The 27,073-nt window shown below is 42.7% G+C and overlaps 1 protein-coding gene across 23 annotated transcripts in view; it reads right to left on the bottom strand.

Moving 5' to 3' along the window:
• The window catches only part of RBFOX1 (RNA binding fox-1 homolog 1), a 2,477,231-nt gene that overhangs the window by 800,162 nt on the left and 1,649,996 nt on the right, over positions 1-27,073 (bottom strand). The window contains exon 7 of one of the 23 annotated variants that reach the window (XM_054668819.2): positions 9,897-10,022. The exons of the other annotated variants lie outside the window; for them this stretch is intronic. Coding sequence (XP_054524794.1) covers positions 9,897-10,022 — 126 coding nt within the window. The remainder of the gene's footprint in view (positions 1-9,896; positions 10,023-27,073) is intronic. 23 annotated transcript variants of the gene reach the window in all.

Raw genomic sequence — 27,073 nt, 5'->3', positions numbered from 1 at the left:
CTTCAGCCTTCAAAGTAGCTGGGACTACAGGTGCACACCACCATGCCAGGTTAATTTTTAGCTTATTTGTACAGATGGGATCTTGCTATGTTGGCCAGGCTGATCTTGAACTCGTGGCCTCAAGCAATCCTCCTGCCTCAGCCTCCCAAAGTGCTGCGATTACAGGCGTGAGCCACTGCTCCTGGCCTTGATCCCTGTTTTGGGTTTTTTTTTTTTTCTTTTTGTTTTCTTCTGGAGCTGAAAACTGATGTCCAGAGAGATTCTCACTTATCAAAGGTGGCTCAGGTAGGAGGTGGAGGTGAGACACCTAGGTCTGTGTTCTTATTAATGCAAAAGCACCTCCTTTATTACTGTCTTTTCTCTTCTCTCTTCCTCTTTTAACTTGTAGATTCTCAATCATAAAAAGTAGAATACGTATCAGCCGACCCTGTAATTTAAGCCCGGACACCCTGGACTAGATAGATCACTAAGGTCCCTCCTAGCCCGGAAATTATAATGATTATTTTCTTTTGCTTTTGTACCGCAATACACAGCAAACATTCCACCAAGGAATAAGTATGCTAAACTCAGTGAGGTATTTTAGAAGGAAATGATGATCTGGTCTGAAATCAGAAATGCACTCATTATGTTCGTATTTCCTTCACAGCAGCATGCAGAGGTATCATTCCAAATGTTTTAGCACTGGATAGATTAGACATAAAACAAAAGATGGGTTTCTAACCCAGAATGCAACACTATTTTTTGCTTACTGTTTCTGGCTACGTCAAGTAGAACATTCTCATCAAGTGCAATGCATACATGAGCTGGGGAGTATAAATCATCCATAATTATAATATCCTTCACCCCAAGAGGCCTTTAGTGTTTCCTTTATAAAAGTTACACAGTTGAGACTGGCACCTTGCTAATAGATTGGCCCTCCCTGAAAATACAATTATGCCACATGCAGGGCTGGGAAGTAGTTTTGCATGCCTGCTGTCACTGTGTGTTTCAGACTCAATAGCTTCCCACAGTGGACTTAACCGCTGGCTGCCCAGATGCTTGGCTAGAAGGGTACGCAGGGGAGGACAGAGCCTGGCTCAGCTAGGCATGGAGCCAGGTCTACCAAGGGCTTCTAGGAGACCAACTTGCTGCCCAAAGAATCTGGTGGCCTCAGGGCTTGAGTTGCTCTGGGACAGGCTTGGGGATGCTACCGACTTGTAACTTCTCCTTCAAAAGATACCCTGAACACCAGGCACTGGGCTCAGTGCTGGGCATCGGGCACTGCAGATGATGGGGCCAAGGGTTGCCGGGGTGTAAGGAAGGCCGATGGCAACATGCTCAGGGTCTGGTGGGGGATATGAGAGGAAAGATGTTCTCAAACAACACCGTGGCTTGCAGGAAGAGACAGCAGCTGCTCTTGGCCTGGGCTACACGTTCATAGGGGGGTTAAAATGGGACCATTCTCCTTATCCCCAGTTGAATCTTTTGCACAGCATGACACAGGCTATAATTATGGAAATGAATTAAAAGTGCTACTTTATAACAGTTAAACAGGTGGACAGATAATAATTTCAGATACCCTGTTTTTGCATTTAAAAAATGTTTTTCAAGTAACCCACAGGAAAAACAAAAAAACAAAAAACAAAACAAAACAAAAAAAACGGGTCTTCTTCAGCCTCCCAGCGGCCTGGTGGGTGGACAGACGTTGCTTCCATAATGGTTTTCCTGCCTGGGGCCCTTTCCAGGTTCTTTTCCACCCATTAGAAGCCCATCCTCACCCTGCAGAAACAGGAAGTAGAATATAAAGCACAGTGTTGGGTAACAGCCAGATGAGGTGAGATACTGCCCAAGATCCCCTGAGGACCAGAAACACGGAGCTCTAGGCCGGGCTTGGTGGCTCATGCCTGTAATCCCAGCACTTTGGGAGGCCAAGGCAGGAGGATCGCTTGAGCTCAGGAGTTTGAGTCTAGCCTGGGCAACACAGTGGGACAAATTCTGCCTTAAAAAAAAAAAAAAAATTAGGCGGGCACGTGTGGTGGCATGTGCCTATAGTCCCAGCTACTTAGGAGGCTGAGGTAGGAGGCTTGCTTGAGCCGAGGAGGTTGGGGCGCTACAGTGAGCTATGATCATGCCACTGTACTCCAGCCTGGATGACACAGGGAGACCTTGCAAAAAAAATAGTAATAACACACACACACACAAAAAGAAAGCAAGAAAGCAAGAAACAAAAAGTAAAAGAAACAAAGAGAAAAGAATTTAAACCTAAATATCAGAAGGTCTTTAGTTTAGTTATCTTAGCCCACCCAGAATGCTTCAATCTGATCTATCTGAGCCGCAGGGCTGGAAAGGATCCTGAAAAATCTTTACTCACAGAGAACAGACACTTCATTTCAGTAGCCACGTGGTTCGCAAAATGTACCCTCCCCACTCCGAGATCCACATCACCTGGGAACTTGCTAGAAGTGTAAATTACAGAGCTCCACCCCAGAGCTATTCAGTCAGAAAATCTGGGGCTGAGAGCAGCAACCTGCATTTTAACAATGCCAGCAGGGGCTTCTGATGCACCCTCAAGTTTGAGAAACTCCACATTAGAGAAATTACTCCACGTGGGAATTTAAGTTTCAGATTATTTACCTCATTCTGCATGGCATGAAAATGGAACTCAAACGTAAAGTTCTGAAATACTACTAAGGATAAATGACAGAGCTAAAAAAAGCAACAGCACATTTATTCACAGGAAGAAAACTTCTCTCTCAAAGAAATGGTCCACAAAAAGGAATCTTTGAAGAATGCATCTTACTCTACTTAACATCTTTATTCTTGTTATTTCTACTCCCAAGCCTCAAAGGATTGGTGAACCAAGTATTGCCCAAATCTTACACTGTATCTTCTATATTTGGCCACATGTGAAGACCACCTGTACTATGATATAGTTAATGACTTCTCTTAAAATCACTTTACTGAGATTTTTAAAAAGTAAATTCATTTACTGAAAAAGAAGAAAAAATAGATCTCTTCTGTAAGTGGAAACAAAATTATCTGCTGTAGGTATGCATGGTAAAATAAACACAATACAAATAAAAGTGTTATTAAATAGCAGGTAAAAAGAATTGCCTGTCTGCTATGGATTGAACTTTGTTCCCACCAAAAGATGTTGAAGCCCAACCCCTTAGCATTTGTGAGACGTGATATGGAAGCAGGGTCTTTACAGACGTAACAAAATTAAGTCATTATGGGTCATAGTTCAATATGACTGATGTCATCATAAAAAGGGGAAATTTGGACACGGAGACAGACATGCTTACAGGGAGAACACACGCAGGTGAAGGCAGAGATCACACTGACAGAGTTAAAACCCAAGAAGCACCATGCGTTGCCAGCAACCACAGGGAGGGGCATGGAACAGATTCCTCCTCCCAGCCCTTAGAAGAAACCAACCCTCCTGACACCCTGATCTTGGACTTCTGGCCTCCACAAGTGTGAGGCAAAACATTTCTGTTGCCTAAGCCCCCTAGTTTGTGGAACTTTGTTATAGCAGTCCTGGGAAACTAACGCACTACCCAAGGTTCAAGTCTTCAGTTTGCTTTTCTTTCTTTTTTTTTTTTGAGACACAATTTTACTCTTGTTGCCCAGGTTGGAGTGCAATGGTGCGATTATCGGCTCACTGCAAGACTCCCAGGTTGCAGCGATTGCCCTGCCTCAGCCTCCGAGTAGCTGGGATTGCAGGTGCCTGCCACCACGCTCAGCTAATTTTTGTATTTTTGGTAGAGACGGGGTTTCACCACGTTGACCAGGCATATCTCAAACTCCTGACCTCAAGTGATCCGCCTGTCTCGGCCTCCCAAAGTGCTTGGATTACAGGTGTGAGCCACTGCGCCTGACCCTCCTTCCTCTTTACTAACAGAGATTAGCAAGGAATGCAAAGGTATAAAGACTAGCATGAAATGGAGGCATTCTTCTGGATATAAGCTTAGATATACCAAAGTCAACTGAAAAGGAAACAACCTTCTCATTCTGAGATGTAGGATCTGATGGTTTTGCTGTGTAATCTTCCCAGGCCTCCTCTCCGCTACTTTAGGAAATGATGTTGCTTTAGAGTCACACTGCTGGCTTTGAAGCTGAGAAGGGCCATGAGCCTTGTAATCCAGGTGGCCTCCAGAAACCGACAAAGATGGGAAACTGCCTTCTCCCATAAAACCTCCAGAAGAAATGCAGCCCTGCTGAGGCTTTGATTTTACCCCAGTAGGGGCCGTTTTGGACTTCTGACCTCCAGAACTACAAGAAAAAGCATGTGGGTTGTTTGAGGGATTAACACAAGTGGGGAATCACCCGGTCAGGCACAGAGCCAAGTCCTTTATTTTACTCCAACATTGAACCTGGGGACAGAACTCCTGAGATAAAGTTAAAGCTCTCCTCTTTGTGTGTGTGGAAGGGGAATAGGAAGATGGGTGTGGGGACGGGGAGTGGAAAAGACACTCACTTTCTTTGCCCCTAAAAAGATTCTCTGTGCCCAACTCCCTACATGATTCTGGAAGTATGGAGAAAATGCCTGAACTGCAAATGTGAAGTAATCATCTCATAAGACTCCTCTTAGGATTTCTCTTTTCCCATTTTCTGCTTGAGTCTGCTTTTTCTACTTACTAGAGTTCCATCAAAGCCCCGCTAGAACGCCCAATCTCTTTGCACGCTCCCAAGGTTTTCCGCGGTCCAGGGTGGGACGTACAGGCACAACATCCCTTCCTAGGAGACTTGTAGCCTGTAGAGGTAAGAGTAATGAACAGGAGGTAAACAAACCAAACAAACAACACCTTTCAAGAGAGATCTGCCTGTGGAGCACCACTGGAAATCAGAAACAGCTCATGAAGTTTGCTAAGCAAACAAAAAGCAAATCCTGCCCAAACAGAATTAGCAAAGGAACCGATATGCAGGCAAATTCAGTCACATGAGGGTGGTCCAAGCAGACAGCCCCAACTGCACACCTTGCTTTAGATCAACAGAAGACCGATGGCTGCAGGTAATAAGGGAAGAACCACACTTGGGAGAAAATAACACCAAAAATAGTGAAACCAACAACAGTCATTGTGACGGCCAAAAGTTAGCATGCATGTACCACGTGTTAGGCACATAGGATTCCGACTTCTCTACCCTCACTTGATAATTTCTTTGTCCGATTTTGTAAAAGAGAGAACAGGCTTGGGGAGATTACATGTCCCTTGCTTCTAGGTAGCCGAGCCTGAATATGAATGCATGTTTGCTGGAGATAAAGCCATCACACAGGTGGAACGCCTTTAGAGAATGTGATAGACAGAATCTTGTCTCATGCCAAAGATGCCTGCATCGTAATCTCTGAAAGGTATGAATACGTCACCTTGCCTGGCAAAAGAACCTTGGCAGATGTAATTAAGGATCTTGAAATGGAAGAGTTCCCAGGATTATCCAGGTGGACCCAAAGTAATCACAAAGTTCCTTACAAGAGGAAGACCAGAGAAGGAGGTATGTGATGCTGGAAGCCAGGGCTGGAGTCTGAAGGCCACACTGCTGGCTTTGAAGATGAAAAGGGCCATGAGCCATGTAATGTGGGTGGCCTCTAGAAACCGGCAAAGGGAGGAAACTACATGCTCCCATAAAACCTCCAGAAGAAATGCAACACTGCTGACCTTTGATTTTACTCCAGCAAGACCCATTTTGGACTTCTGACCTCCAGAACTGCAAGAAAATACGTTTGTGTTGTTTTAAATTACCCCTAAATTGGTGATCATTTGTTACAGCAACAATAAGAACCTCCTACAGAAATGGAAGTCTAAGCATGTTCAGAAGCAGAAGAACGGAGCCCCCAGAGAGAGCGTGTTGGGGATAAGCATAGATTATGCCAAATTATCCTAGCAGCTGCAATCATGAATGCTTAAGATGTGCCTAGCATTGTTCAAAATTATTATATAAACTAATTTAGTCCCCACAATAGCCTTGTGAGGCTGGCACAACCTCACCTCCATTTATCAATGAGGTAACTGGGCAGAGAGACAGTAAGCACTTGGTCCCAGATTGCACAGTGAGTCAATGAGGTGAACAAGGATTGAGGACAAGGCATTCTGACCCTGGACCCTGCATGGATAATTAGAGGGCCATATTCTGGAAGAAATAGGATAGGATTCATTAGCCATTTCCACGTAACTCATGGGGGTTCAGCACTGTGCCAGGCACATGGATAAGACATGCTTGACACTCTGAAAAGTAGTTTGGGAGGTGAACCTGTTAAGTGAGTTGTCAGCTATAACCTGGAAATACCTTCCTAGAGGATTGGGCATCCTGGGGAGAAAGTCTAGAAGAGGTGACACCAGAGGCCAGAGGTATCAGTGGAAAAGTCAAAGGTTCCTGGGAGGAAAGAGAAGGCAGGCAGACAGACACACATCGGGGTTAGAAGAGTGCAAAGGCAGAGTAACTTGGATGAACAAGACAGGCCCAAGCCATGGTCAGAGGCTGGGGGTGCAGGCCTGCCCGGAGCCACAGGAGAGGACACCCAAAAGGCTGGAAGAGAGAAGAAGAGATGCCAGATCTCAGGCAACACAATGCTGAGTAGGGGTAATAATCTGAACTGCAGGGATGCAGGGATGCAGAGAAGTAGATTGTTAGGAGCTGAATTGTTTCCCTCCAAAACATGTGGATGTCCTAACCCCCAGTAGCTGTGAATGTGACCTTATTGGAAATGGGGTCTTTGCAGAAGAGCAAGTAAAGATGATTTGGATAGGCCCTAATCCAATATGACCATGTCCTCACTAAAAGGGAAAATAGAGACACAGAGACATCCATGCTCACGTGAAGAACTCTATGTAAATATGCAGGTGGAGATTCAAGTGATGTATCTACAAGCAAGGAGCACCCATGACTGCCAGCCAACCACAGAAGCTGGCCGGGCATGGGGGCTCATGCCTGTAATCCCAGCACTTTGGGAGGCCACGGCAGGTGGTTCACCTGAGGTCAGGAGTTTGAGACCAGCCTGGCCAAAATGGTGAAACCCTATCTCTACTAAAAAATGCAAAAAAAAATAAGCCAAGCATGGTGGTGCATGCCTGTAATCCCAGCTACTCAGGAGGCTGAGCCAGGAGAATTGCTTGAACCCAGGAGGCAGAGGCTGCAGTGAGCCAAGATCGTGCCACTGCACTCCAGCCTGGGCAACAAGAGTGAAACTCCATCAAAAACAAAAACAAACAAACAAACAAAAAACAGAAGCTAAGAGAGAGGCATAGGACAGATTCTCTCTCCCAGTTTTCAGAAGGAACCACCCCTGCTGGCATCTTGATCTCAGACTTCTAGCCTTCAGAACACAAGACGATCAATTCCTGTTATTGAAACCACCAAGTCTTTAGTTCTTTCTTAAAGAAGCCCTAGAAAACCAATACATGGATACCGCCATTCTCTCAAGGACAGCTCGATGCACTGTTTCTCTGAGTGAAGCTCTGGGCACTGGGAATACTGAAGGAGACACATCGGTAAAGATGACTCTCACTGTCAGCACTACAAACGCTTTGCTTCGGGGGCCATCCTGTGCACTGTAGGATATTTAACAACATCCCTGGCCCCTGCCCTACGGATGCCAGGAGGACATACTCCCCTGCCAAGTTGTAGAACACAGAAATGTCTACAGATATTGTGAAATGCCTACTGGGGAACAAAAATCACTCTGGTTGAGAATCCTTGGAATACGGAGATGACATGGAGATCATAAACAATTATTATGTTTTAAATTTAGTTCTGCAAGCTGGGTGCGGTGGCTCATGCCTGTAATCCTAGCACTTTGGGAAGCTGAGGTGGGCTGATCACTTAAGGTCAGGAGTTCAAGACCAGCCTGGCCAACATGGTGAAACCCCGTCTCTACTAAAAATACAAAAAATTAACCAGGTGGGGTGGCAGGTGCCTGTAATCTCAGCTACTCAGGAGGCTGAGGCAGGAGAATTGCTTGAACCCAGGAGGTAGAGGTTGCAGTGAGCTGAAATTTCACCACTGTACTCCAGCCTCAGCAACAGAGCAAGACTCTGTCTCAAAAAAAAAAAAAAAAAAAATAGTTCTGCAAACATTTATGGAGCACCCAGTCTGCTCTGAACTAGGCTCTTTTTAAGTCCCAAGAGTTCAGAGATGAAGAAAAGGCTGTTCCTGTCCTCAAGGAAATCCAAACCTATCAGGATTTACTGGCAACACTACTGATGCACCCCTTGTTTTTAACTTGACAAAGAACAAAAACATAAAGAAAAGTTTCTAGAGATTAGATTGCGGTTATATAAACTCACTTTTTTTAAATGCATACACTCTTATTTCAAATTATTTCAAAATCAAGTCGCATTTCCACAGGCCAGAGACTATTTTCCCATAATTTTCTTCCAGCATTGTTTATCCTGTATTTTTTATGAGTTTCGGTGTTATTACCGAGTTTTCAACAATCATTAGGTAGTGCCTGAGACACAATTGAATACAATTTTATTACCCCAGCCAACAGACATAAATATTTAATCCTTCCGCTCCACATGACAATGTATATTTTGGGGGGGGGTAATAAATTGCTTTTTGGGGTTGCCCATAAGATGGGCACCTTCTGCAAATCTGCTTTGATGTTTTCTCCAATGCGCTATTGAATACATCAACACTGTTTGCAGCCCTAAGTGAGGCATTATAATTTTTTTTTAATGATAAAGCAAAGCATTCCATCCAAGACAAAGTATCAGGTGGAGATGAGCTCACTGTTCCTGATTCTACTGGGCATTCTGCCCAACCAGAGGAAGGCAGAGGATTTCTTCAGAATGCTGCAGAAGGACCCTGCAGCCTGGCACCTAACAAAGCTCACCTTGGAAACACAAGGGCAGAAGGAAGTCAGTGTCACTACAGAGAAAGCCTGTGGACACTCACTTTGCTTCCAGGGATCAGCAGAGGGCCAGGGAATAAACATACAGCCCTCAGCCACTAATACCACCTTGCCAAGGCAGCAGGTTTCCTAGGCAGGACCGGCTCAGTCTGTCACTTGAAAATACCATTTCCATCCATGGCATGCAAACTTGCCTCAGGCATTTGAGAGAAATTCTTTCTAACAGGGATGATTAACCGTCTTTTTTTTCCCTTTTGGGGGTGATGGTGGGGGCAATGTTGCTCAACGGGGAAAATTTGAATAAACACAAAGTCCAACCTACTAGCTAGATGATTTGAAGGGGTAACCAAACATCTACACTTTTTTTTTTTTTCTAAGATGGAGTCTAACTCTGTCCCCTAGGCTAGAGTGCAGTGGCATCAACTTGGCTCACTGCAACCTATGCCTCCCGGGTTCAAGCCATTCTCCTGCCTCAGACTCCCAAGTAGCTGGGATTATAGGAGTGTGCCACCATGCTCAGTTAATTTTTGTATTTTTAGTAGAGGTGGGGTTTTGCCTTGTTGGCCTGGGAGTCTCGAACTCCCAACCTCAGGGGATCCACCTGCCTCGGCCTCCCAAAGTTCTAGGATTACAGGCATGACCTACTGAGGCCAGCCATTCTTTTTTTTTTTTTAAACAGTTACAGAGACTGTTAGCTAGGAAGAAAGGGCTAAGGAACAAGTGTTATTGAGAAAAAAAAAATGGATAAAGAATAAAGGATTTGAACACCCTGACCAACTGTAAAATGCTAATGCTGCAAAATAGTCTTTTTAGATTTTTTAACAACACTCACTCCCAGGGAAGAAAGTTACACCAAGTTTATTAAGTAATTCAATCTTGTACAACTTGAAAAATTCCTCTAACTCTTTTACCATGCTAACAAGCACAGCACCTCTGACAGACTGGCTGCCAGGGAGGCTTCATCCCCACTGCTTTTGTTTATCCAGCAAATTGTAGTTTTGTTGTCTGAGGGAATTGGGAACAGGGGAATTTGTAGAAAAGTGTAATAGAGAGAAACTTCACCCACCGCAGAACAAAACAATTCTTCTCTAACAAAATTAGCCACTTTGACTTCATTCTTCTCCAGCTTTGTGTAACACAAGTAGCCCGGGCAGGTGAACTGGCCTTCCCAGCAGGTGCAAGGCGAGGGTCCCTGTGAGTAGAGAACACCAAGGAGAAACTGAGGGGAAAAAGCAGCTGCTTCCCCAAACAGTCCTCAGGTACAAGATGTATGAGTTTTTCTTTCTTCTTCTTCTTCTTTTTTTTTTTTTTTTTGAGACAGAGTCTCACTCTGTCACCCAGGCTGGAGTGCAATGGCATGATCTCAGCTCACTGCAACATCTGCCTCCTGGGTTCAAACAATTCTCCTGCCTCGGCCTCCTGAGTAGCTGGGATTACAGGCACCCACCACCACACCTAGCTCATTTTTGTACTTTCAGTGGACAGGAGGTTTCACCATGTTGGCCAGACTGGTCTCAAACTCCTGACCTCAAGTCATCCTTCCACCTGGGCCTTCCAAGGTTCTGGGATTACAGGCACGAGCCAGCGCACCTGGCCTAAAGATGGGTGGGTTTCATAAGCCTACCACTCGTGCCTCACAGAGAACAGGTTCAACAGCAGAAGTCCCTGCGAGTGACAGTCTAGAACACACATGTGCATCAAAAGTGCATGCAATGTGTTAAGATGGTGTTTACATACACACGCAGACACAGAGCTTTCATTTCTCCTTTAAAAATGATCTGAGAATGAACTGCACTATTAGGTATAGGGGTGGTGAATAAGAGCATCCAACTTGCTGTACCCGCACAGCCCCCATGGGGGTAGCTTATCTCTGTATGACCTCAGGTGAGGGCATTTGTAGGCTGTGTTTTGTGACCACGTGGTCACTCCCTGGGATGTGAACCTTGGATTTGCAGATTTGTACCTCCAAATGGTGCCAGCCTCCTTTAATTACTAAACATCCTCCCTCACAGCTTGATCTAGAAGCTGTTTGCTCCCAGCTTCACCACCCTTTCCAAGTAATGAGCTGCATTCCCTTTACAGCCCGCCTGTTGGGGATGCAATTGCTTCCCTCCTCTAGCTAAGCAGCCGCAGTTCCGAAAGGCCCTCAGCCCTCTGCCTCTCACCTCTTTCTTTTGAGGTCCTATTAGTCCCCCCCAGTGCTTGCTCTGCTGCCCTTAAAGACTTTCTGAAAGGCATCTCTTTTTAGGTAAAGAGAACACCTGCTTATCCAAAGGACAGTCCCCAGGAGCATTTATACAGGTTGACTGAAACCTCCCCACCAGTTTCTGGGATAAGTGATTGTGGGGCACCTTTCTGGAACTCACTCCAAGCTCACAACCTATTGAAGTGGTTCCCCCACATCATGTATTTATTTTACCAGCACTTGCTGAACACTAGACACTAGAGAATTCAAAGACAGATAAGCAATGATGGCAGACTTCAGGGATCTTTCGTCGATTTTAATTGGAGCACAGAACTGGCCTCTATGTTAGAATCTGTGCAATGGTTTCCCATCATTCTTGCTTTATAAGCACCACCTTCCTTACTCCAGGCTGTAAGGGCTGCTGACCTCTCTAGGAACGGTCAGCCCTCCTGGCCATACGAGCTCCCCTGGCGGCAGCTACACTGGCCTCTAAATAGCTTGTGCAATGCTGCATGAGCTCTCTAGCCCCCAGATCTTTGTATACGGCTGTCCTGCCATCTGAAAGACTCCTCCCCTTCTTCAACAAGTGAAGTCACTTATGATGGCTTCAGAGTCGCCTCCTCCAAGAAGTTTCCCTTGAAGTCCTAGGTCAGGTTGCTCCAACAGATGCTCACAAAACCTTGTTTCATTTCACAGGAGCATTCATCTCATTTGAAGTTACACATCAATCATGGTGACTGATGTGTAACTATTTTGTTTATGTCCATCTTCTCTGCTCCCTTGTAAGCCCCGAACAAGTAAAGAGTAGAATTTACATCTTCAATACTTGGCATAAAGTAGGAGCTTAGTCAATGTCTGATGAAACAATCTATAAATAAATAAACGAACAGATGGAAAACAGTGTACAATCATGGATAATGTTAAAGCTTTATTTGGTTCTGATGACATGATGAGTTGAAGGGTTCCTTTAAAACTTGATGTATATGGAAACCACTTCTTCCTGTTCTCTACATGGAGTCTTGACTTGTCACCCTGACTGGAGTGCAGTGGCACAATCTCAACTCACTACAGCCTCCGCCTCCTGGGTTCAAGCAATTCTCCTTTCTGAGCCTCCTGAATAGCTGGGATTACAGGTGTGTGCCACCATACCTTGCCAATTTTTGTATTTTTAGTAGTGACAGGGTATTACCATGTTAGTCAGGCTGGTCTTGAACTCCTGCCCTCAAGTGATTCTCCCCACTCAGCCTCTCAAAGTGCTAGGATTACAAGCATGAGCCACTGCACCTGGCAAAACCACCTTTTCCTCTTGGGTCTTCTGAGCATGGCCTGGAAGACTTTTCTCTTGATAGTTCCAGATATTCACTTGTTTGACAAACTTGAAATGACTAACAGAGTTTTGCCATGAAACCCATATCAACTAAGAGTAGCTTTCCATTTCAGTTGTAAGGAACACAGTGGAAACAAAAACGGGGCTTCAATACAGAAACTATGAGTCACATGTAATTCCACACAATGATTTCCAAAGAATGAAGACATCAAGAACCACATGAGGTAGAACAATGAATATCCCAGGTACTAAAAGCACCACCTACCAAGTTCCAGCACTCCGGGTTTCAAGTATGACACCTGATTTTATGTAGACAAATATATGCCAACATCAAGTATGCAACTTTATATTTCCATATGTCAGTTAAAGTACAACCTTAAGCACATTCTGAATAATTCATTCAGGCAAAGTTCTGATAAACAGATGTCTGTAACGCAATATTTCTGAAGGTGCCATTTTTCTGACATGAAAAAAAATCCCTGCTTAAAAGCCAGATGGCAAATAAGCCCCAGTTCATCACTTAGGCTCACATGGGGAACTCCAGAACATTTTTCATCAATTCCCACTTTATATTTAACACAGTAAATATAACAGTGAAGTATTATGTCTCTTCCTTCTCAATCCATCTCATCCATGAGTGTTAATCTCTACTAGGTCTGAAGCAGTATTTACTTCAAATAAGCAAATGAGCTTCCATGTAACAAATTATCTCTTTGCAGAAACAACAGAAAATTCTGTATGCTCAACTGTTTTAGCTTATGGAAGGTTGCCAGAAACAGATTTTGCAAAAATGTCTACTTTTCCCCCTCAGCCTCTCACAGCATAATTGAGGAGTTGAACATTCCATTACATACACAAAAGTCTTCTCTGCATTTGCTTAACTAGACATGAACTTGCTGTCATTCCAGGTCGAGAGTCATGGGCTAAGGAAGAGTCGTAGGGGCAGACAAAGGCCAGGCACCCTTTGACCTCTTGGACTCTGTGTAATTGTCTTCCCCAATGGTAGTAGGAACGTCCTGTTCACTTTCTTGATTTTGCACCCCTGGCCTTGCTAGGTGGGACATTTTCAGGTTGAAACTTCTCTTGACTTGCAGTGTTGCTAAAATGAGCCCAGGGAGAGGGATGGGCTTACACAGAAGAGATGAACAAGCGATTCTGTCCTCACTGGACTGAAGTCTGATCTTTCCTCTCTTTCTTCTTATCTTCCTTCTGTACATATTTATTGAATACCTATGTTAGACACTAGGATGGGAGACATGAAAGAGACAGTCTAACAGGGAACACAAAGCCTGTCAATAGGAAACTTACAATAGAGGGTGAGAGGCACAACTGAGAAGTATGCAGTGGCCAAGCTGTGAACACAGCACCCACTATACATAATGTCGGTGAATGGGAGGGATATCAGGAAGTCTTTCTAGTTCTAATGAACGTTATGGGAACATCTTAAATGGCATTCACGCCTTCTACAAATGTTTTCATTAGCATTTACCGTGTGCAAAATGCTGGGGATGTAGCAGTTAACAAGACATATGTAGCTCCCTGCATTCATGGAGCTCACACAAAGACAAACACTCGACAACCATAACATGTTAAGTGGAATATTAGGAATGGCATTGTGTGCTGTGAAGGAAGAGGAGAGGGTCTTAGACATAGACAGAAGATCCCAGTTTACACGAAAGATAGGAACGGCATCATGGAGAAAGCAATACAGATTCTGAGACCAGAAGAATGACTAGTGATGTTGGTGGGACGAGGTCAAGAAGGGTAGAATTCCAGGCAGAGGGACTAGCATCTGCTGTGACACTCAGCACATTGCTAGAACTGGAAAAGACTAAAAAGGCTCTGAAATAATGAGTAAGGGGAGAAGCAGATGAGTGTTGAGAGAAGGGCAGGGCCAGACCATGCAAGGCCATGCAATCGTGTTTGCTTTCATCCTAAGAGCAACGGGAAACCAATAAACAGTTTTAAGTGGGAGAGTGGATAGGGTAGCATGGTTAGATGTTTTAAAATCTTTTTCCTTGATCGGAGCATGGATAGAGGTTACAGAAGGATCCCTAAAGGATTTTGTGGTAGCTCCAGGGGGAGATGATGGCAACTTGGAACAGGATATTCGCGGATGAACTACAGAGAAATGGACATATTGACTTTGAATATTATGATGGGATGTTTGAATGTGCTTAAATAGCAAGTGAATTATTCACAGATACATTCCAATTCTCCACACAGGCTCAGCATAAGAACATGAACAATAACACCACCACCACCAGCAATAACAAAAGAAAAACTCAAATAAACCTTTCTTTCATGTGCCGGGAACTGTTCTAAGCATTTTGTGAGTATTAACTCATTTAATCCTCCCGACAACCCTAGAAGTTGATGCTATGAGCATCCTCCTGCTATAAATAAGGAAACAGAAGCACAGAAAGGCAAATTAACCTTGTTCAAGGCCACCCAGCTATTAAGACTAAACATAGTTCAAATGGTTACCATCAGAACATGGGCAAAAAAATCTCTCTCATTGTTAACTTCACACCTGGACACGGCCCTAGTATTATTTACTAACAAAATGCTCCTGCCTGCTTTTGGTTTCCTTTTGCAATGAAAAGGTTTCCATACTTCAAATATGTAAGTATGATGTACTTCATTCATGTAAATGTTGAGGGACAGCACAAGATGAAACCATCATACATGAAGCCTCCATGGGCGAGCAAATCTGTAAACATAATTCCAATTGACACTTGCTTGATGAGGTATGGATGTTTATTCTTCCCGTTTCAAAGATGAGAAAACTAAGGCTGACAGCATTCTGGAGCTGTGCTCAAAATCTCACAGATGGTGAGAGATGGAGTTGTAATCTACATCCAGGTGTCTCCAACTATAAACTCATTCCTTTCCACCCAAGATGGTATAGTAAGCAGATGACTCGGTGCTCTTGACAGACCAACTAATGGCCGTAAACAACCAACTAAAAATGTAAAAATTGTCATGTATCCATGCTTCATGAAAATTTTGAGCCAAGAGGGCCTTAATGCCTAGGGAAGAAGAAAATGCCTGTTGCTAAATAGAAAATGGAATACAAGGAAACCCTGAAACATACACATGCATACACATATGTATTATACACACATACACGCACACGTTATACACACATACACGCAAACATTATACACACGGACACGCATCCACGCATCCACACACACACATATATACACATATGCACTCACACGTATTATACACACATACACACGTTATATACATGTGCATGCATACACACATATACACATATGCATAAACACGTATACACAGATGCCCACACGCACTATACACGTGTACATGTGTGTAATACATTATACATACACATGCATACACACATGTATTATACACACATACACACGTTATACAGAGACGTACATACATACACACAGATGCGCGTGCATACACGCATTATATATATGCACACATACACCTACACATACACAATGTATTATACACATATACACACATACACACATATGCACAAACACACAGAGATGCACACACGCATTATACACGTGTACATGTGTGTATTATACATACACATGCATACACACATACACACATGTATTATACACACACACGTTATACAGACACACACATGCATACACACAGATGCATGTGCATACACATATATATGGACACAAACACATGTATCATACACATACACACGTATTATACACATATATTATACACACATACACATGTATATACACATGTACACACACAGAAACTCAGCTGAATTATCTCTTTCAGAAACACTTCAGTATTTTAAAAATAACCTACTTCTTTTTATGTTACTCCCACGGACATGAGAAGTTTATGTACCGTGTAACTCACAGCAGAACCCATGTTCTGTTTCCTTTGTGTCTGTACTTTGTTTTTCAGTTTGTTGCAATAAATCTTTACTATGGACTGAATTATGAGACTTAAATAACTGATAGAGCTGATTCCAAATGCTTACTACCACAGCCACATAATAAGCTGAAATGTCAGGGGCTGGGGTGCACTCAATACCCTCCACATTCTTTAGCCTTCACCTCTGACTGCTCTCCTCACCACCCTCCATCCAAGGGGAAGCTATGCTCTGAGAGGTCGTGGAGGGGCAGGGGTCAGATGGCAGCTTGAGGATGGCAGGTGATCACAGCTGGAGTCAGAGCTTGATGACAAAGGGGCGGCCATGGGTGCAAACTCCACAATGGACTATAAGCATTCTTAACGCCATTGGCTATGACCTCAGTTATGATGCATGATTTGGCAAAATAGAGATTGGTCCTGAACATGGTGTGGAATTTACTCGGTTCACCTCATTTTTTTGAAATAACTGCCAAGTATCAGGCATTATATAAACACTGAGGAAAAGCAAAAACCTGGCCTGGTCTCTTGTCCATGTGGAGCCTGTAGTTTAGCAGAGTTACAGACCTTAAGTTACCTATAACACAGGGATCCGACCTGGTGAGACACAGAGGGTAGCTGGTGTCTGAGAGACAGAAAGAGCTCCAGGGAACTGGGGATATAGGGTATGAAGGGACAGATGGATGATAAGCTCAGAAACTGTAGGGCTCTGTAATCCATTTTAAGGACTTAGACTTTTTTTATTTTTTGAGACGGAGTCTTGCTCTGTCATCCAGGCTGGAGTGTAATGGCATGATCTCAGCTCACTGCAACCTCTGCCTCCCGGGTTCAAGCAACTGTCCTGCCTCAGGCTCCCAACTGGCTGTGATTACAGACACGTGCCACCAAGCCCAGCTAATTTTTTTTTGTTTTAATAGAGATGGGGTTTCACCATGTTGGCCAGACTGGTCAAACTCCTGACCTCAAGTGATCCGCCCGCCTTGGACTCCCAAAGTGTTGGGATTACAGGCGTGAGCCATTGCACCCAACCTGGACTTCTGGACTTGACCATTTTCTTAAATACAGTGGGAAGCCACATCATGTTTTAATCTGTGTCGGGACATGCCCCAGTCAATGCAAATGTTTCCTTTTGTGTGTGTGTGACGGAGTCTCGCTCTGTCACCCTGGCTAGAGTGCAATGGCACAACCTCGGCTCACTGCAACCTCTGCCTCCTGGGTTCAAGCGATTCTCCCTCCTCAGCCTCCTGAGTAGCTGGGCTTACAAGCTAATTTTTGTATTTTTAGTAGAGACGGGGAATGCAAATATTTTCTACTCTATCTTAGAAGTTATGAAGTAGGGTTCTGGAAAACAACCTGGGTTTAAATCTCTACTCTACAGTCACTGTGTCAGCTTGAGCAAGTTATCTGTCAGCAATGGTTTTCTTATGTGCCAAATAGAAATAGCCCCATCCATTGCTCCCTTCCTCAGGTGCTGCCAGCATTCAGGAAGGTGTGGAGAGCTCAGGCCTGGGCACAGGGAGCTCTGCACAGGTGCGTCCCCTGCTGCTGTTAGCCACGACATTTCCTTAGACGGCCTGTCAGCTGCATTCTGAGCTGTGGCAGAGTTTCTTCGCTTTCTTTCACCAAATGCATTTTTTTTTTAAAATGTCACCTAAATTCCCTAATCATTTCTCACCACTCTTCCACTGATTTTTATATTACCTGCAATCTTCTTTCTATCCTATAAACTCATCTATGATCTCAAATGCTCCCACATCTCATGTACATTTGTGGGTCTTCACGCTCTTGGGAGCAATCCACAGACCTCGCATTCATAGAGCATAATTTACCGGGCACTTTTCTAACATAATGACCACAGCAGCACTTATATGGCGTTGATGATGCCCAAGCACTGTTCTAAGTGCGTTTCAAATACCGTCCCCAGATTACAAAGCAGAGGATGAGATCCTGTCATTTACAATGACAAAGATGGAACTGGAGATTATTATGTTAACTGAAATTAGCCAGGCACAGAAAGACAGACATCATATATTCTCACTTATTAGTGGGATCTAAAAGTCAAAACAATTGAACTCATGTACATAGACAGTAGAAGGATAGTTACCAGGGGCTGAAAGAGTGGAAAGTAGGGATGGTTGATGAGTTTTAAAAAAAAAGAAAGAAAAAGACATATTATTTGAGTGCTATACATCAAAAAATATACGTATTATTTGATTACTATACTCAGTAGTAATTTTATATTTAAAAATAACTAAAAGAGTGTACATGGATTGTTAGTACCAAAAAGGATAAACTCTTATGTTTTGTTTTGAGACAGTCTCAAACTGCACAGTGCAGTGGCATGATCTCAGCTCACTGCAACTTTCGCCTCCCAGGTTCAAGTGATTCTCCTGCCTCAGCCTCCTGAGTAGCTGGGATTACAGGCGCCCACCACCAATGCCAGCTAATTTTTGTAGTTTTAATAGAGATGGGGTTTCACCATGTTGGCCAGGTTGGTCCCAAACTCCTAACCTCAGATGATCTGCCCACCTCGGCCTCCCAACCCAATAGATATCCCATTCTTCATGATTTGATTATTTCACACAGCATGCCTGTATCAAAACATCTTTGGTACCCCACAAATATATATATACCTACTATGTACCCACCATAATTAAAAAAACATTTTACAAAAAGATGACATAAGAGGATGAGTACTATCATGATCTTCATTTTACACATGGTAACACTGATCCCCAGAGGTTTAAACAAATTGCTCAAGTCTCACATTTGGGAAGTGGCAGAGCTGGGATTTCAACCTGTCTTAGGGCTCATTCCTCACTGTTGAGATGTAGTCCACTTTTGTGCAATCACGAGAGTATCCTTTACTCTTCCTTTATTTCTTCCATCAGGTGCTTTTGCCTCCTTTCCACAAAACACTGGCATTGTCAAGGATCTATGACTCTCCATTTTTTTCTTCTCCTCCACTTCCTCCTTTAAAAAAATTTTCTGAACATAGATCCTTCCTCTCATCAATCATGTGCAGCTGCCTTGTAGAGGTCATGAGAGGAATGGACAGCTTGTTATCCAATAGGGGAATATATATATATATATATATATATATATATATATATATATATATATACACACACACACACACACACATATTAATAACAACTAGTGGCTGAGGCAGAGGAAGAGGATAAACCAGTTAGTTCTCCCATCCACTTAGTTCCATTCCATATTTAGTAAATCATCATGAATGGAACAAGTTTTATATATTTTTTAGAGCTATCCAGGGGATTCTGGGAATCAGGAACCACTGGGGATATACATTTGGGATATACATTTGGTCTCTGAGGTTTGAACTTGTTCTTAATTCCTAGAACATCATAAAACTAGAGGATTTTGTTAATATAGATCATCTTTTTTGATTTGGTGCTTCTCTGAACTGAACTTCTATGGAAAAGAGGACCAGACTTTATTTCTTTAAGTCATTAGATTATTTATTAAAGATGTATTTATCTACAGCCAGCATTTTAAGCTGGTAAGAAGGATGAACTAGACTGACGTTGTTTAGTGGTAATTTTGAGAGTCTCTGTTAGTTCTGGAAGGGTGTATGTTGCAAATTCTAGATAGAAAACATTTGGAGACAGTGAGACATTTAATTTTAGCTGATAAAGCCACATGCTACTTATGAAACATCCATTTGAGAACTGTGGCAGAGAATTAAACCCGACATGTCTTATTCTGGACTACTACCTAAAATGATAAAATAAAATTACAAACACAGGGAAAACGGCTTTTAAAGATAATAGAAAAAAATGAACTAAACTGATACAATCTGTTGGTAACCCTTTTACAAAATTTTAATTCATGAATGTTTTACTGAGGTCGAGGCTATCAGTTTCTTATTTTTCTCTAGCCTGCTGTTATAAAGTGAGAGAAAGTGTCAGTTTAAAACTGTCACAAAATTGCACTGAGAACCCCAAATGGGGCAAGTGTTTTCAGAAATACTTCTTGTTTTGGGGGTACACTTTGGGAGTACCTCTAGTTGGGATGGAGAGCAGGTGTGAACAGAAACATGAGACAGATTCCCAGGACTCCAACCAAAAGATAACAAAGGCACAAATTCAGGAAGGCATTCTCACAGAAATAGAGAAGTGCTGCCACCTGGGCTGAATGGAAAAAAAGAGAAAACTTCATTTCACCCATCCATGAGACTGACTGTCAAAGCCACACAGAACACAGAGTTGTCTGGGGGATTTCAAATGCACAACAGACCACCACTTGGAAATAGAGACATATTATCAAACTGTGTTGAAATGACCAATGACCAATGCTGTCTGTGAAAGAAAATGTAGAAGTGATGGAAGTGAAGCTTACTTTGAAGAAAAAGGACAGACAGACAGACAAGAGAGATAGGTAGCAATTATAGATCATTCTATCTCTGTCCATAATCTATGTATGTCTGTATCTGTTCGTCTATCTATCAATCTATCCAGTATCTATCTATTGATCCAGTATTATGCAAAGGAAGAAAACCCATATAAAGAGCTGTCTTTTGGATATTAGAAGACATCATAGCACTTGGTTAATTATCATGTTCTCTCTATGTTCATTCTCCAGGTCAGCTTGCTCCCTCTATGTGTGACAGCTGACCCTATAAGACTACCTAAACTATTCCCCAGACAATTCACTCCATTGGCCCTGAAGTATTAAGCATATTTTTATTAGTGATTATAAGTTTTAGATACCTTGAAAGAATACTTCTCACCAGATGATACATGCATTTTGGTCTTCATGATAAATGCAAATGAAAATTCATCAGAAATTACACTGAAAAGATATTTTAGTTTCCACATTGATAAAGTGCAGTTCTGGGCTTCTCTGGCCAATGCTCTATTGGAGGAAAAGGGCTGTTGTTCTCCTTTTCTCCTTATATAAAAACTGGAGAGGAGATTCTTTGTGGTCTAAATTTACTTTGGGGCTCATGGACTTGGTTTGATTCAGAACTCCACTTTCTGAGCTCAGCATAGATCCCCAGCTGCTGATACTGACAAGGGACCTCTCTATCGCACAGCTACTAGAGTTCAGGTTTAAAAGAAAGATCTTTTGATGAATCAGGTAGTTTCTGTAAAGGCATGGTACAGGGATAAAGAAAGGCTTCTTTTTATCTTGTACTTTTGTGACTTGATCGTGTATTTTTAGATGACCTATATGAGTTTGATCTCTAGGGCCTTTCTTTCCCGACACCCAATAATTTAAGACAAGAAACCAAACTTCCCACAGTGTTCTTCTGGGAGAAGTTGTGTTCCCTTCACAGTCTTTGCTTCCCTGTGAGCTTGTCCATTTCCTGTAAACTCACTGCACTGCCTGCAAAATGAGGTGATAGAGCTGTTTCAATGGCAATTCATTCTGCAGACAGTGAGCTCCTGTGAATGGAATCTAGGAGGGCCAGGTGAGGTGGGCAGTCTTTTACAAGTTCTAAAGAGAAAGATCATGTATTCGGTGGTGCAAAGGTAACTGCAGTGTTTGCAATGAAAAGTAATTGTAGTTTTTGCAATTAAAAGTAAAACTAGATCAAGGCAAAAGCAGATCATGAGCCAGCACCACACACGCGAGAATGGCTGAGGAGCAAAGACAGAGAGTGAGTGGTGAGAAATGAGCAGAGACAGATATCAGACAGGTGAGGGGGGCACAGAAGACCCTGAAGCAGAATAGAGAGAGAGAGAGAGAGAGAGAGAGAGAGAGAGAGAGAGAGAGACAGACAGACAGACAGACAGACAGACAGAGACAGGGAGGCTTTGAGAATATGCATTTCTGATACTTCTGCTTCCTAATAAACCCCTACAAATAGCACTGTACTTCACTCTCAGGCTTTTTTGTTTGTTTGTTTCGAGAGAGCCCTGCTCTGTTGCCCAGGCTGGAGTACAGTGGTGCAATCTTGCCTTACTGCAACTTCCATTTCCCAGGTTCAAGTGATCCTCCTGCCTCAGGCTCCTGAGTAGCTGAGATTACAGGTGTGTGCCACCATGCCCAACTAATTTTTGTATTTTTAGTAGAATCAGGGTTTCACCGTGTTGGCCAGGCTGGTCTCAAACGTCTGACCTCAAAGGATCCACCCACTTCGGCTTCCTAAAGTGCTGGGATTATAGGTGTGAGCCACCATGCCTGGCCTCAGACTTTGGATATTTTAAGATATTTTCCGAGTCTCCTTAAAATAACCCCCTTTTCAAATGAGTTATTTTTAGAGAGATCCAGTACTTTACAGTCGAAGAGCCTTGTCTAAAATACATTCGTTACAAAGTGTTACTGTCAAAAATGTGAAGAACTGAAGGAGCTCTGGGGAAGTTCTGCTTGGCCAAAGGGCATTAACTTTGCATAAAATCGCCAAGGGAAGGGGTGCAAAGAGGGTCTGCAATCACCAACCAGGGGGTTTGGGGACTTGGGTAAGAGTCAATGTGCTGTAAAGGAAACTAAGAAATGGGATCTATGTTGTCCACCTGGCAACTTCACACGAATACAACAGAAAATTCTAAGTAGGCAACACAGAAGATTCTTTTTTGCAGTGCATCAGTAAGCAGGATCAAAATGCAAATGTTAATACAACCAGCCACAGCTCCTTCTCAGAAAACCGACTTGCTGGAAAGAAAGGGAAGAAAAGAATGAGCAGGGGTTGTTTTAAAAGCAGTGCTGGCCTTGCTGTCCACTAAGTAGCTATAATGGTATCATATGCCAACCCTACATTAGGCTGGCTCAAGCTATGCTCTATTTTGGGCAGCAGGAATTTGCTGAGACATTGGATTGAAGACAGATTGCACCTTCATGGAGTGCTACATTTCACGTTCAGTTGAATAAAAGTAAATGTTAAGTATGTTCAAGGAAAACATTACATTAACAATTTGTTGAAACTTGCAGAGATTAAGCAAGGAAAGGAATGCTGCCAGCTTCAGTGATTTGGAACAATCGTCCTGAGGAATGTTATGCCTGGAGCACTGGAAAGAACTAACCATCACAGACTAATAAATAAGGCAGGACTGGGAAGTTTATGTAGCTGATATATCTTCCCCTCTCCTCTCCTCTCCTCTCTCTCTCCCTCTCTAGTGGGTGTGTGTGTGTGTGTGTGTGTGTGTCTTCATCAACAAGGTAGTATTAGGTAGAAAAGGCAAATGGGTTTCTGGGTTTTCAGAACTGGACAGACCTATATTTAGTGTCTGTATCTTATATCGATGGGCAAGTAGATTAACTACTCTAAGTTTCATTTTCCTCTTTAGAGATAATACTGCCACCTTGCTAAGTTGCTGCAAGCAGTTGTTCTTATAAACAAAGTGCTAGCAGGATTCGTGATTCATATTCTATAATTTGTAGCTGCTACAAATATTATTGTAGCCACTATTAATAATAAAAATGGATGCATTGGCACCTGTAATGGAAGACATGAGTAGGCTTTAATTCAAAGCCACTAATGAATGAATGGATGGATACTGGAAGAACGCCTGGTGTCAACAAACAATTGTGAAGGGACGGCGAACATGAAGGGGAATCAGATGTAACTCCTGTCCTCAAAACGTTCACAGTGTTGAAGGGTCTGAGACACAAAGAACCAGGTGAGTCCACACGAATTCTAGGGAACACTTACAGTCACAAGCAAGCAAGAGTCTGTTCAAGTTTCTCACTTCATGCTCACTTCATACTCCTGACTTCATCCCTCTTATTTAGAGTTCTACTGAGTCTGCTAAGTGCTATTTTCACCTACACAAATGGTTCCAGTTACTTTTCACACGGAACAGAGAGTGGGTATGTAGGTTAAAAAAGCTTAAATCAGAAGGTGACAGTGAATTTAGGCACTCTCCTTCTTCTCCACTTGGAATATGCTATTCATACGGAAATCACAGCAAATTGGGGACACACAAGATGGAGATAAATCCCTAGATAGCAAGGAAAGACTGTTACAAATACCAACACAATAAACGATGACCAAAGCAATGATTCCTTAAATCTATCACTTTACCATCCTCACAACCCATTCAAACATTCTTTGGGTTTGGTTTTGTTTGTTTGTTTGTTTGTTTTGAGATGGAGTCTCGCTCTGTTGCCCAGGCTGGAGTGCCGTGGTGCTATCTCAGTTCACTGAAACCTCTGCCATCTGGGTTTAAGTGATCCTCGTGCCTCAGCCTTCCAAGTGGCTGGGACTACAGGTGCCCACCACCACGCCCAGCTATTTTTCGTATTTTTAGTAGAGACGGGGTTTCACCTTGTAAGCCAGGCTGGTCTTGAACTCCTGACCTCAAGCAATCCACCCTCCTCGGCCTCCCAAAGTGCCAGGATTACAGGCATGAGCTACCATGCCCGCCCTCCTTAGGTTTTCATAACAATATTTTAGGGTACCAAAAGGCTTACAGCAGTGTTTCTCCCAACTTCAATCATATGCCATACCTTTAGGTTTTGACATTTTCACCTTACCACCTATATTATTTATTTTCCTTTATTGTACTCTTTGTGCTAAACACAATTTACTTTAAAAGAAAATCTATAAAATCAACTTCTAGTATAAGTGGGACACTACTATTATTAACCATAAATGGTAAGCAACTGTACAAATATAAACACGTTGGTCTCCTGGAATTCTAGTTATCACAGGTAACCACTGAAATATGTGGCTATGAGAAATTTTGTTTTGAATGCTATACAATGTGTTAAAAGAAGACTCAAAAAGGAAAACCTTCTCCACCCTATGATTCAATCTTGTTTCCTGCTGTGTCTGTGGACCACCTAAAAGAAACTTATAGAACTCCTAAAATCTCACCCATCCTTTGGAAAAATGCTGGTTTTGACCACTGAAGGGTCTATTCCAAGATTACACAAACCAATTTCAATACAGCTCTTCAAGAATTTATTAAACAACCATTAGGTGCTGGACTACATGGTGGAAGCTGGTGGATTGAGGATGGGCTTACAGATATGGATTGGCACTCTTCCCTTCCTCCACAAACTAGTCGGGAATTCGACATGTATATGTTGCAAATGCTAACCATCATCATTCAAGACAGGGTGAGTAACATTGCAGTCACGAAGACCCCAACACACAGCTCAAAATACATGCGTATTTTCCCACTTGCTAAAAGCCCATTTCTCAAAGTTATCTGTTCCACGTTCTCCTCTTTCTGGAAATCCAAGTTGACAGAGCCGTCATATGTAAGATATCACTGGCCTTACTGCAGAGGGAAAAGAGAGCAAAATGAGGCACATGCATACTCGTAAATTTTCCACTTGAAAGTGACATCCATCACCTATGCTCACAGTTCATTGGTCAAAGCAAGCCATGGGGCTAAAGGGGGCAAGAATGTGGTGGGAGAAGACTCACTTTCATGGAAAGGCTCAAAGACAGAGGGGGCTCACAATGAAGTCAATATTTTCAGTAACAATGGGATCTACTGAATGTTACAGTAATAGAATGGAGATTTGAAGCCAGGATTTTTGGAATTCTTGTCCACTGTGATATCCCTCTAACCAGCCTGTGTCTATAAGGGAAAAAATACAATCAAATTTGAGAACACATGCAATTCCCTGAAGACTTATTTGCAATCTAAGTGGAAGGACAGGCTTAAAAAATAGAAAAGCTGTGTCTGCCCATACCTACAGTAAGTAAGTGATTAAAGGTTTCTATGTGCTTGGCAGGAGAATGAATTCAGATGCTAAAATAATTCTTTTTTGGGGAGGTGGGGATAAAGAGGGATGAATAAAGGACATAAAAATATAGTTAGAAGCAATAAGATCTAATGTTTGGTAACACAATAGGGCGAAATAAAATTCTTTGGTTAATCTTTTAACTAAGGCATGAGCTCACAAAGTAAGGCTGCTGTGTACTTACAATGGTCTCCCTTCCCCCAGCTTTTTTACTAGGATCTTAGAATACAGGAAACATCTGGGTCAGAAATAGTTTAAATACTGACCTGCAAGGAACAGCCTGATGAACCAAAAGACCTCTAAAATGCACTTCTAACCCTACGGACACAGTATTTTACCCAGTGGACAAATAGCAAGTAAAAACAATGTGGAGATAAAATTTCTTGGTAGACAGAGAGTGCAAATGCAAGGGAATTTAATTTCCCCCTGAACCGAAAATGAAACCCAAGACAGTAAGTGACTATATAAAGAGAACATTGCTTTCTAAGTGTTGACATCAGTAAGCTCTTTCTCCTCCAAGTTTGGATTTTCACAGAAAAATGAAAAAGTTTTCAAACAGCTTCAGTTCTTCATTGTATATTGCCAACTGGGTAACTACTTTCAAGAGCAGGACTTAAGCTGTCAGAAACACAAACCCATAAAGCATTGTGGTCCCTCATTTTCTTTTGATTTCTTTTTATTGGTTTTACAAAAGTTAATTATTTTTTGGGTAAAGAAATAAAATGTTCAAAATGTCACAACTACTGCCTACTGTTCTTAAATCCTAAATAAAACCTGTCCTCCAGGGAAAGAACTGTAAAGCTTATGAGGCTTATTAAAAATTTTACACTAATTACCTGGGAACGTCTTCCCCAAATCAGACACACAAGCAAACACCTCAAATCAATCACCCAAGCAAAAACCCCAAACAGAATAAGATGCAGTAATAAAAATGAAGAGTATGGGGCAGGCGTGGTGGCTCACACCTGTAATCCCAGCACTTTGGGAGGCCAAGACGGGTGGATCACTTGAAGTCTGGAGTTCGAGACCAGCCTGGCCAACATGGCAAAACCCCACCTCTACTAAAAGTATAAAAATTAGCCAGGTGTGGTGACGAGTGCCTGTAAACCCAGCTACTCAGGAGGCTGAGGCTGGAGAATCACTTGAACCTGGGAGGCAGGGGTTGCAGTGAGCC

The sequence above is a fragment of the Pan troglodytes genome, chromosome 18 (genome assembly GCF_028858775.2).
Source record: "Pan troglodytes isolate AG18354 chromosome 18, NHGRI_mPanTro3-v2.0_pri, whole genome shotgun sequence".
NCBI lineage: Eukaryota > Metazoa > Chordata > Mammalia > Primates > Hominidae > Pan > Pan troglodytes.
The sequence above is the reverse complement of the archived record's forward strand: the minus strand, read 5'-3'. Positions and strand labels throughout refer to the sequence as shown.